This window comes from Orbilia oligospora (assembly GCF_000225545.1).
Source record: "Orbilia oligospora ATCC 24927 unplaced genomic scaffold scaffold00048, whole genome shotgun sequence".
Classification (NCBI taxonomy): Eukaryota; Fungi; Ascomycota; class Orbiliomycetes; order Orbiliales; family Orbiliaceae; genus Orbilia; species Orbilia oligospora.
Window position 1 is genome coordinate 22,716 of NW_011645605.1, and position 13,398 is coordinate 36,113.

Here is a 13,398-nt window from a genome sequence, read left to right on the forward strand (position 1 = left end):
TTAGAGCTTATTGAGTTTTTTCTATTCTTTACAAAAAAAATTAAACTGAAACTAAAATTCATAGAACCTAAAAGAGAAGAAATTCCTGCTAAATGTAAACCAAAAATTGCTAAGTCCACACTAGCTCCACTATGACTTTGTATTCCTGCTAAAGGAGGGTAACATTATATTTATAACCTCATATTTTGAATATACTTTAATAATTTTTGTAATTAATTAAATATATCTTATCGAAATACTATCGTTATTTCCACCATTCACATGGTGGTTTGGACTATACCTTCATCCAAACCATTCTAGTCTTTATTATTTTTATCTTGAGTAGTATCTACTAAAACAAAATTTTTATTTAATCTGATTTTTCTTAAAACTCTTATATTATCTCTTAATTTTCTTAATTTTTCATAATTACCTTTATCTTTTACATAAGATCTTGCTCAAATTCTAAATTCTACAGTTTTCATACCTTTCATAGTATTATTGTAATAATCTATTATGTTAAAAATAGCACGTGAATTAGTAGTTACTACTGTGTAATGTGTTTTTTTTTTGCTTATACTTATACCTAATATATAAGCTATAGATTTTAAAACAATAGGATCTAATTTCTGAGTTATTTCAAAAGCATGAACTATTCGAGTAGAATCTTTGCTTACAAGATAAAAACTTCCCTCTGCTTCAGTAAAACCTATAAGTCAATATTTACTCATTACTGATTTAGCATCATTAGTATTATTAACTTCATAATTAACTGATTTTCAAGCAGGAGAAATATAGTCAGTAGGCATTTGTTCACTTTGTAATTTTAATAGTAAATTATCTTTTTCTTTTGTAGATAAATTAGGATTTTCTAATATATCATAAGCTTTTTTAAATTTTTGATAGGAAAAATATTTACTAGTTAATAAAGGATATTTATCAAAAATAGGTAAAATAATAGAACCTATATTTTTTCTATCTCTTATTCTAAAATCTCCTTTATTACAATTAGCATCTATATAGACTGAACCTACACCTAATTGTTTTTTGATAAAATATAATATTCTTAAATTATAAGTACTCTGAGTTAATTTAAAGAAAAGAGTTCATTTTCCTTCGGCTACTCTGATTATAGAAAAACTTCCATCTCCATCAGTAAATCCGACTAATCATTGATGAAAATTATCTTTGTTTTCGTAATATTTAGATTTATTAATTGATCTAGAATGGTCATATATTTCTATGATACTTGGATGCTCTACATTAAGTCTCTGATGGGAACAATGGAAGTGAGTAAAAGAAAAATACCGCTTTTGATTAGGAAAAGTGGAAACTGCATTTTGTAAAGTATGCTTATCGGTATATCCTATTCTAAATACGTCACCCGTTAAATTATTTAATGATAAAGCCTCAATAGAGAATCTACCTTTATTCATTCCTGATTTAATTAAACGAATTTCATCTAACCCTTTTTTAGTTAGATGAGCTTTGTTTTTCATTAAATCTGCAATTCTGCAAAAATCTTGAAAATCGTTTGATTTTTCACCTTGGATAGGATAATTTAAAAAGAATGGAATAATTTTTTCATTAATGTCTGAGAATTTAGTTACTACAAAATCTCAAACTTCTTGATTAGTCTTCTTCTTTAAATATCCACATCCTAAAACCTGAATTAAATTTCTAAGAAATTGTTCATCTTTGGCATGTTGAGTAATTTGAAATATTAATTGAATAATTACCTTATTATTACCTTCAGAAAGATTACAAAAAAAACATCCCTCCCCTGTTGTGAAACCAGCTAATCAATTAGGACTTACAACTGAATTATCTGTAATTAAAGGCCTCTCCGTAGAAGTAATATCTGGGAAAGCTAGTTTTAAATCGTCAGAAAGAAGACCTCAATTCATAGCCGCTTTAATTGAAACAATTTTTCGTAGTCCATCTTGATTAAGATGTTCTTTAACTAACATTAAAGAAATAGCTTGCTTGAATAATTCATAATCCGCTTTTTTTCTTGAAAAAAGTGGAAATTTATCTAAATGAGCTATTATTATATTTAAATCTTTTAGGTTCTGAGCCCTATATTCAAAAGACTCTTTACGTTGTTTATAAATTTTTCCTGCCTCAAAGAAATTTAGAATTTTTTCTAGTAAAGCTAGATCCTTTTTATGTAAAGTTAATTTAAAGGAAGGTTTTAATGCTCAACCTGTAACATAATCTTTATTTTTATAAACATTTAAATAAAAACAACCTTCAGCGTCTATAAGCCCCGAAACAAATTCAGGATTAAGTATTGTTTTAGTTGTATAGAAACGTTTAGTTGTTCTTATTTTCTTAAAAACAAATCCAGATTGGCGTCCTAAAAGAGGATGAGAATTTCGGGTACTTAACATTAATTTATTATGTCCCCAGGCGCATTGTCTTAATTCTACACATTTTTTACTTTTGAAAAAAAAACATAGAAATACAATTAGTATTATTACTACTAATAAAAAAAGTGAGTAACTAATAGTATAAGTTTTTAAAACTATAAGAGTTTCGCGCATCGAGTAGAGTTTTATTGCCTCTAAGTTACCAAAGAGCAACTCCTTACCTTTTAAAAGAGTTCAACCTGTCAATTTACAAATAAAATTTTTCCATCTCGTTATTGTTAACCCTGATTACATTGAACAATAAAAATTGTTCAATGAATCTCAATTAAATTGAGTTCAGGCGCCGCCGCGTAGCGGCGGCACCTGAACCAGCATCGCGCAGTGCGCGCCTCCGGTTCTTTTAGTATTCATAATGAATAAATACTAAAAAACAGGATTAATTAACAAGTTTATAGGTTGAAGAAAATTTTAATTCCTTTTTTATTATAGGAACTATCACTTAAAACACACATTTAATTTAACACTAGTGTATAAACTATCTCAATTTTTAAAAGGATAAAGATAAAAATAAAATAAACAGGATTATTTTATTCTTTTTTTAATATTTATTATTTTCTCTACCCCCTCTTGAGTCAAATGTGCTTTGTTATTCATTAATACCCCAACACTGCAAAATTTTTCATAATCTAATGATTTATATCCTTGTAGAGGATATTTTTGGAAAAATGGTATAAATTTTTTTTGTATATCTGAAAATTTTGAAGCTAGGTATGTTACATGATCTGCGTTTTCATAAACGGCTCCGCTATTAAAATAATTTACAAAACCTTCCATTAAAATTTTATCTCGACTATGTTGAACTATACTAAAATCTAATTTTATCTGGTATCCTGTTTTGTAAGCATTAGATTTTATAACATTTATAAAAAAACATCCTTCAGCTTCTACAAATCCAGTAATTCAGTAAGGGTTTACATTTTTAAAATAATTGTTTCTTACAGGTCTTTCTACAGGACATACATTTGGAAAATGAGTAGTTAGCAATGGCGTTAGGCCTTTATTTAATGAAGATTTAAGTGATATAATCTTATCTAATCCTTTTGAATCTAAATGTTGTTTATTGTGCATAATAATAACTATTTGTTTAAATAGTTCAAAATCGGCTTGTTTTTCAGTTAATAAAGGATATTTTTCAAAATGAGGTATTATTACATTAATAATATCTTTTATTGATTTAACAGTAAAATAGGCAGAATTATCTTTTTCACGTATTGTGATATTTCCAATCCCTCCGAAAAATTTTTGTATTTTTTCTAATAGAGCTGTATCTCTACTATTTAAATTAATAGTAAAAACAGGTATTATATTTCAACCTGTTTTATATGTTGCTCTTTTAAGCACTAATACTGAAAATGAACCCTCACCATCTACAAAGCCAGTTACATAAGAAGGATGCAAACAATTAAACTTTCCTTTAGGATTAGAATAAGTACTATTTAATCTTTTATTTAATTTACCTGTCTTTAAATAATAAGATTACAACTTATAAAAGAGTATTTTTTACCTTATTTCAATGAATGAAATAAGGATAATAATGAAGGGAATCTTGAAGGCCTTCAAGAAGAAAAAAAATATAACAATTTACCTTTTTGATTTCTAATTGTTTTAAGAACAATTATAGATCCATCGCCTTCTATTAAACCAGCTAAATAATGACCTAATAATCTATCAGAATCTTTATTAGTTGAAAATTTACGTAGAAGACCTTTAAAGGAAGATTTCGTTATTTTAGTTAATTTACCCTTCACTATAAAAAAAAATAAATTTTATTTGTTCCCGCGCTTCCGCGCGGGGATTGGACTATATTTTCACCTTATAAGGTGTATCACGTATAGTCTCTGTGGAATCCTTCTAAGGTTTCCTACTGATTATCTTTTAAAATATTATTTATAATAAATACAATATATATTATTACATATTTTATTTTTGGAATTTCCAGTATATAGTGATAATCTTTATAGTAATTACTTACTACTCGGGCACAGGGATTTTAAGTACCCGCACCATCCTCGATACAACTAGAAAATACAAATAAAGCTAAGCTAGGAATAAGTAGTGGGGTCGCAGACCGGGTCCATATTTAAGGCTTGAGAGCGCTGGGTCCAATTCTCGTGTGTTATTGATATTATCTCAACTTAGCGCTATGGACAGTTCTTAGTCAGATACTTTTTAAGGGTATCAACAACCATTCTTCATTTTCTTCTTATATGGATAACCAGAACGCTCCCCCCGAACCGTACGTGCAACTTTCACCGCATACGGCTCTCCACAGATTTCATTGGTAGCTGGTGTGGTTACCTTTCTCATACTTTCTCCTCATTAGTCTGTCGGTTAGGTTAAAAAAAAGGCCCAATTAAGTGAAGGCTGGAACAGCAGCGAATGGCTGATTTTGGGTTTACGGATTATACCGCTTACTTTTTCTTCCCTTGAAGAGTTTTTAAAGAAATTCCATCATATTTTCCAGCATGGATTTTTACATGACAAGGTTGACAGACGGGAATTTGCTTACGATTTAATTTTTACATTATTTTAGTGAAACCACTGAGGTTTTCTCCTTGTTTTATTATGTGTTTTACGTGGTGCATGTGTATATCTCCAGTTTCTCCACATATTAGACAAGAATTAAACATCGCTTTTTGGGTTTCTATGTTTCAACGAACCACATTTAAAGGGTCTCAGAATTTTGTATTAATTTTAAATTCACCCGTCTTATTCCCGTTGGGTGGGAGGAAGAATTCTACTTTATTTTTCGTTTTTAGTGTAGACAGATCATCTTTGGGGGCCAGGTTCGTACCAAATTTTCCGAAGACAGTGGCACGAGAATGTAAGTTAAATTTTCTTGTCAACGTGAGTGCACAAGAATGCAATAGTATATGTTTGACAATGCTGTTAACAACTGAATAATAATTATCCACGAAAGAGTAGTAGTTTAAGTATCCTTTGACTACAGAGTTGTAGTTCATGATAATGGTTCTATGATCGTAGAATATTCACTTTTTTAATGCTGTAGGAGTTCCATGAGAATCTTGGACGAATCCTTCTTTATGAAGTTTATCAATGATTCTCTTTATAGGCGCATGGAAAAAGACCCGAACATGATTTACTTTGGACTTTATTTTTTTTCCTGATCTATCTTTCTTCGAGACCATTTTCGATTGAGCAGGTTTCGGAGTAGATATCTCTGTTCCAAGAAACATAGCCCTTTCGTCGTGTAGGTTCGTTATGACCGTTTTTTCTTCGCTTAGTTCAAGTTTGAGAGTTTCTTTTAGAAACTTAGAGATTCTCTCTTTCATGTCCTTAGCGAATTCTTTGTTTCCTATTATTCCTACAATTCAATCGTCTGCATATCTGCAATATCTTATGCTGTTTCCGGTTTTTAATCGGGACGGTTGTATATTTCTCTTTTCTCGTAGTTGAGCGATTTCTTTTAAAATTCTCTTGTCTGGATTATCTTTATATTCTTTCTCTTTTCTTTTGATCAGAGTTGAATATCAAGACATTTTAGGATTCACTTTTGATATTTCTTTATCCGTCAGTTCTTCAATTAAGCTCTTCATATATAAATCTAATTCATGTAAGTAAATATTTGAAAGCAAAGGTGATAGAATTCCTCCTTGCGGTACACCTAAGTTAGATGCATGATAATTATGATTTTCAACATATCCAGCTTTGACTAATTTTCAGTATAAATTCATGAATCGAACATCATCTATATATTTCTTTAAGAGTCCTTCAAGTACATAATGGTCTACGTTGTCGAAATATCCTTTGATATCTCCTTCGATCGCTCAGGTGGTTCCATTCCATTTAGAGATTTCTTTAAGGGCTGTATGACAACTTCTTCCAGGTCTAAATCCGTGGCTAGTGTCTAAAAATTTTGGTTCGTAGATCGCTTCTAGAATAATTCTCATGGCTTCTTGGACTAATTTATCCATTGGACTCGGGATTCCTAATGGCCTCATTTTCCCATTGGCTTTGGGGATATATTCTCTTCTTACTGGTTTAAATTGGAAGGATTGATTTTTCATAGTGAGAATTATTCGGTCTATGATTTTGAGAGAAATTCCGTCGAGCGTTATTTGATCCGAACCTGGGGTCATATTTCCCGGTTTGGATTTTATGTTTCGATACGCTAGTATATATAAGTCCCGCGACATCATCAGTTTGTAAATATCTCTAATTTTCGGTTCTAACCGAATATTACCTAGAGCTAATTCGAGTATCCTGCCGACTTGGACTTTTATGTCCTGAGTTTCCGCTTGATATGAATTAGTGGAAATTTGCTGGAACCCTTTAGTAATGAGTTGCATCCGCTCATTACCTTGTACGGTTCCTCCGTCCCCTTGTCGATTACTCGATTTAGGGGATCCCGCATTTGATTCTTCGACGTTTTCACTTTCCTTAGGTTCAGTTCTATCTACTTGCGGTAGTTCCTTTTCAGAGATTGTCTTAGGGTCACTCTGATCTGTTGACTCTAACTCCTTATCATTAGCTTCAGCGTTGGGGCTAAAAGGGTTTAGTTCGGCCCCGGAAGAACTCAGATTTTGAACCATAGAAGTGTTATCTAGCAGTACTTCCTCGTGATTCCAACTATCACTGTTTACTGCTTCATCACCATGCTCCGGTCCCTCATCCATTTCGGAATTTGGTAAGGTGATTGATTTACAGACTGTTACAATAAGTCTGGTTGATATCTTTAGTAATCTTATTATTAATAAATTAATTACTTTTCGGACTGCAAGGTCTATGATATCTTTTCATGTCCTTAAAGATCAACGACCATCGAATATCCAAAACGGCGCACATCAGAAACTAATGTTATTAAGACGAGGGAATGCCCAAACTTAGTTATATAAAAAGCGACTTCCGTTCATAAAGCGCTCCTAGGTGTTTTACATATGTTCTGATCATTTACCTGATAAGGACCCTTCACACCAATCAGCTTAAGCCAATTCTAAGTTTCGACTGTACATTCGCGAGCTTTTATGCTCTACGTAGGTGAACCAGTCAGTAGCGATGTATAATATCGACGGTCTTCAATCAGGGAATCGTTAACCGTTTTCACCTTATCCAATCATTATATTTATTTATGACTTGTTATATCATCATAATTTATTTATATGATTAGGTGAGATTTGCACTCACGACACTTCATTCAGATAATAATGTCAGGACCACCACCTATTATAGGCAATAGAAAATTACCAAATCCACCAATTAATGCAGGCATACATTTTATCCTTAGCTTTCACTAAGGTTTGGACTATATCTTTATCCCACGCGCGAAGCGCATGGGATATTTCACGTGTAGTACTCTGAGGATCCTACTTAATAAAAGTGTTTAATGCATTATAGCCCTTATATTTTTGGTTTCCTGCTGATTGTCTAATCTTTTGAAATGTTACTGTTTTCTGCCGCTTTTCATTTAAGAAAACCGCAGGACTAGTTTCAAAAGCTCTAAAGATATTCCAGCACACAGTGAAAAGAAAGTAATACATTACTATATTACCCGGCCATGCCTTAGTAATTTATTTATTACTAATAAGCAATAATATATATTATTCAGTTTTAGTTTTTAGGTAAGTAAATTTTCATTTACCTCTATAATAACCAGATTTAGTTCCTTTTAAATATTCTCTAATTACCGCACGATCTCCTTTAAGCTCTTTGGCTAAAGAACTTAAAGAACTAAATTCTCTATTTAATCTAGAATCGTCTTTAAATTCAGCTAAAATAGCTTTAGATGCAGGATGTTTAACTTCATAAATCTCTCGTTTTCTTGATACAAGAGTTTTAATTTCTTCTAAAGTTAATAAATTAGTATTATTACTTTCTTCTATTCTATCCAAAGAAAAGAAAAAAGTATCTAAATATAATTTTCCAAAATCTAAACAATCATCAAGAGTTTTATGGTGGATATTAATTGTGTTATACATAAAAGTTTTAGAAGCAAAAATATATAATAAAGTAAAATCGTTAGCATCATATACAAAAATTGGCATACCTCTTTGTTTTCTTAATAGTTCTCGCATTTCTTGACTCATGGGTTCATGATATCCAGAGCTGCTAGCTACTAAATCTACATTTAAATTAGGTTTCAAACTATCTATAAAATGTTGTTCTAATTCTACTACTTGTTCTAAACTAGCTGAATTTTCCATAATATAAATAGTTAGTCTTATATTAGTAAAACCGTATTTATTTAAATATCTAAGAACTCTACGTTCTTTAGTTTTTAAAATAGATGGCATAAAATATGAACATATGCGATTATATAAATTTATTGAATGACCAACATAAATATTTTTTTCATCTAATGTTTCCCAAATATAAACACCTTTTTGTTTTTTTGCTACTTTAGCTATAATATCTCTGTTATTATAAGGATCTTCTACTAAAACTTTAGTATAATTATATTTAGTATTTAAAGGATCTTTTTGGTTATTTTTACCTAAATTTTTTAACTAACTGAATATAATTTAATAGAATGGCCTTACGCTACGGTGGGATATTTTATGTATAGTCTCTGAAAAAACTCATCAGTATAAGTGTTTAATGCTTAAATAGCCCTTATATCCTTGGTTTTCTGCTAATTGTCTAATCTTTTGATATGTTACTGTTTTCTACCGCTTTTCATTTAAGAAAGCATGCAGAACTAGTTTCAAAAGCTCTAAAGATGTCCTAGCATTAAATAAAAAAAAATAACATATTACTATATTACCCGGCCATGCCCTAAAAATTAATTTTAAATTAAATTAATTTTATATAAACAATTAAATATATCAATACATATTGTCAATAAAATTTTTTATTTAGTTTATTAAACTATCATCTGCTATGCAAATCTTTTAAATACATCTACCAGAGTTCATTCCAGTTTTAATTTTTCTAATTTGATCAAGACCTTCTTTAGTAAGATGAGTCTTTTTATTCATTAATTCAGCAACTTGCTTAAAGTCTTGAAAATCTAATCTCTTGATTCCTAAGATAAGATTTTTTTCGAAAAAAGGAATAATTATATTTGCTATGTCTTTTTGTTTAGAAACAATATAATTACTTCAAGATTGATTAGAAGAATGTGAATAGCGACCACAACCCAAATAATTAATAATGTTTTTTAAAAGTTGCTCGTCTCGAACATGCTGAGCAATATTAAATATTAATCTAACAGCTTCTCCAGTTTTAGTAGTAGAAGATTTATAAATTTCAACGAAAAAACAACCTTCCCCCGACACAAAACCTGCTAATCATTGAGAATCAGTTATTTCTTGGTTAAGTACTAAAGGTCTAGGAACAGGTTTAATATAAGGAAACGCTTTTTTTAACGAATCTGATAAACCTCTATTCATGGAAGCTTTATTAGCTATTAGTTTATTTAAACCTTCAGTCGTTAAATGTTGATTAGATTTAATTAGTTCGACCGCTTCTTTAAATAAAATAAAATCAGCCTGTTTTTGCGTAATCAGCGGATATTTATTAATATAATTAATCAGAACTTCCAAATCTTTTATTGAAGAAATTTTATAAACTACAGCATCTTCGCTCCCTTCATGAATTGAACCTATACCTGTTGTATCTCTAATGGCCTCTAGGATCGATTTGTCCTTTTTGTGTAACCTAATCGAAAAGGACGGCTGAGCTGTTCAACCTAATTTCACTTTAGAATTTTCTCAAAAAGTTAACATAAATGAGCCTTCAGCGTCAATAAAACCTGAAATTCACCAAGGATTTAAAATATTTTGGTTGGTTAAAAAATTTCCTATTTTTACTAGTGAGTGAAAATTTTTCACTCTAGTAACTGATATATTTATTTGCTTTTCTTTGACCATAAAGAAAATCATCAAGATCGCGTGCGCAGTAACGATACTATTGTAAAGTTGATTATCCGCCATGTACTGTACACCAGGTCCTGATAATTCTAATCTAATTAACACAGACATTCCAGTACCTACTAATCCAGAAAATAAAGCAAAAATTAAGTATAAAGTAGGGGTCAGTAAAACTGCCCTCAGAACCGTACGTGATAGTTTCCCATCATACGGCTCGCCCCAGGTTCTGTTTCCAATGCGATTTATATCTAAAGATTTTACGATTCATTGATGTTCTTTACTATATGTTTGAAACACTCAGCATCAGGATGAATCGATAGTGAAGATTTGTAAAGCTTATCGTTTGTCGAGGAATACTGTAATTCAACTAGAGTTCATTTATATTTGGTTCAAGTCTCACATAGGCAACCATTCTCGTGCCACCTTAATTTGTTATATTAAGGATATGACAAGCGCAGGCTATATCTCTCTCTTTCCATAGTTTTGTTCCACGCCTATATTTGTTTCTTGAAATACAGACAGATGACCATTATCTTTTTTTTCCTCTCTTTGTAGGGCTTAAGAAGTGCAGGACTCAATTCTCGTACGTTTGATGACTATATTATAAATTTCTTTTTATCGTTTTACTTCTTCATATTTAGATATCAACCTTGATGTTTTCGGTATAATTACTGATTTGATTAAGCTCGTAGTTCAGTAATTTACCTTGATGATAAAGAGTATAATGGTATTGGCATAATGGGACTTGTTTTCGTTTAACTGCTCCTATTCATTGGGCGAATAGGGCAGTTCTTGAAGCCATTTTGGCTCTAACGTCTTTTACAGTTCTTACATGGTGCATCTCGATTGATGTAGGACTATGACATAACATACATATTTTGAATATATTAGTAGTAGTGAGTCTCCCGTGTCAATCTTGTTCTAAAGTTTGTAGAGCAGGATATTGGGGGGTTTCACAGTTATATTGATGAATTGTTTTTAAACTGTCTGGGGTCCTTAGCATGTAATCAGTTTTGGGGTCTGTTAGGTCCGGCCCGAATTTGGTAAATATATGTCTCATTGATTTTAGTTTAAATTTTCGCGCTAGTGTTTTAGCAGCAGATTGTTTTAATAATCAGATAATATTAAATAATTTTACTCTATTTCCTGCAAAGGTATAGTAATTTAAAAGACCTTGTATCTTTGAATTAAAGAATTGTAGTATAGTAGTGTGGTCTAGGTTTACTAATTTCATATAGGGTTTAGCTAATAATTTATTTAGATGGTTTCTTTTCAAAAATCCTAATTCGAGTAATTTTTTTATTATCTTTTCTGTTGGCATGTCTACTCTAGCACGAACTGATGCTCTCATACTTATTATTTTACCGGTTCGGGTTTTTGTCTTCATTCGAAAATCTTGTTTCTTTAAGGTTTTGATATGGGCTCCTAGGAATTCAAATCCATCTTGTAAATGAGTGATTATAGTCTTTTCGGTGTTTAGTTCAAGTCCAGTATGTTGATATAAGAATTCTTTAATTTCGGTTTTAATTCATTGAGCCTCTGTTAAAGGCCCTTCGAGTAGAAAGATGAAATCATCTGCATATCTTATATACATGTTTCTTCGGAAATTAGGATCGAGTGGATCTTGTCTATTCATTTTACGGACTAATTTTAATGCGATTTTTGCTCCTTCGTCAGTACGATTCGGATTTTTTGGGTCTCTCGCATATATAATTTTTTTGTATTCAGGATTACCTCTTCTTCGAGTTCCGAGGTGAAATTTAGGTGCTATATTTTCTGTAATGTATTTATCCATTTCGTGTAGTACAATGTTGGCAAGTAGAGGACTTAGTACACTTCCTTGAGGGGTTCCGATATTAGGCGAGTTTGGTTGGTTAGTGATTGGATCTATATATCCCGCAGATAGAGTCTTATGGATAATGGTTAAGAATTTGTCACACTTAATTTCTTTCTGAATTAGTTTTATTATTATGTTATGAGGTATTTTATCAAAACATTTAGAGATGTCACCTTGTATTACTCAGGTAAATTGATGGGCTTGTAGGTGAAGTTTTTTTAAGGCACCATGGGTGGATCTTTTTGGTCGGAAACCGTAGGAACAATCTAGGAATTTAGGTTCGTAGATTGTTTCTAATATAATTTGTAATCCTTTTTGTATTATTTTTTCCCTGGGTGCTCCTACTCATAGAGGCCTTTTTTCGATTTTTCCGGGTTTTGGAATTAGAACTCTTCTAGCTGGTTTAAATTTTATTTTACCTGTTTTAATCTCTTCAGAGATTTCTAAGAATCATTCATATTTAATTCCGTCAAGGGTTTCATTAGTTATTCCTTTACTCATATTACCTGGTTTCCCTTTAATAAGCATATAACAGAATTGTAAATATCCAGGATCTGCTAGGATTTTTATAATTCCATTAAATCTATCATCTACATCTTTATATTGGTCTAGCTTAGATTGAACAAACGAACGTAAGTTTTCATTAGTTATACTAACGGTTTTACGAGTCCTTTGTGTTTTGGCTATAGTAACTCTGCTATCATCCTTCGCTTTTCCAGGTTTCACCTTTTCAGGCTTTAAGCTACTACGATGACTCCGACGGCGCATAAGTTTAGAGGCGCTTCGTTCCTCGGGTTCCTCATCATCGTCATTTTGTTCTGAATTTGGGTTCAGAGCAGGTTTCTCTGTTTTAGATTTTTGCACACTTTCTTCGTAATTTACTTGGATCTCCTTATGGGAGTGACTTTTAGCTTTTAGACTACCATTATAGCCGGAATCTTCTATAATAGCTTTTAAGTTGCTAAACACATACCGCGATATTCCGTTTAGGATATGTAGCCCGACTCATAGCAGTCAGTATGTTTCAAATTTCTTATCGTAATCATTTCAGAGTTCCTTAACCCTATCTGTCAGATTATTACGGTTAAATCCCAGAAGGGTGTTCGTTATCTGCTTAGCGTATATGTGGTTATTAGCCGTTTGCATATATCCGATAACGTAGGATAAATATAACACTTGGTTGTAAGTGTTGTCTATTATATTTAGAATCTTGTACCCTGTCAAGATTCGAACGATGAATGAGGCTCACCGAGCACACATTCCGATGTCTTTGGCATTCGAGGACCAGGACCACCTTTCAGTACTAAGCGAAGCATCCATA

At 31.5% G+C, this 13,398-nt stretch overlaps 1 protein-coding gene across 1 annotated transcript; it reads right to left on the bottom strand.

Annotated features, from left to right (window-relative positions):
- Nucleotides 1-6,199: 6,199 nt before the first annotated feature.
- Nucleotides 6,200-7,048, bottom strand: AOL_s00048g1 (uncharacterized protein; the record flags this gene model as incomplete). Its single annotated transcript, XM_011121316.1, has 1 exon — nt 6,200-7,048. One exon carries the CDS (start codon nt 7,046-7,048, stop codon nt 6,200-6,202), a length of 849 nt encoding a protein of 282 aa, XP_011119618.1.
- Nucleotides 7,049-13,398: the final 6,350 nt, after the last annotated feature.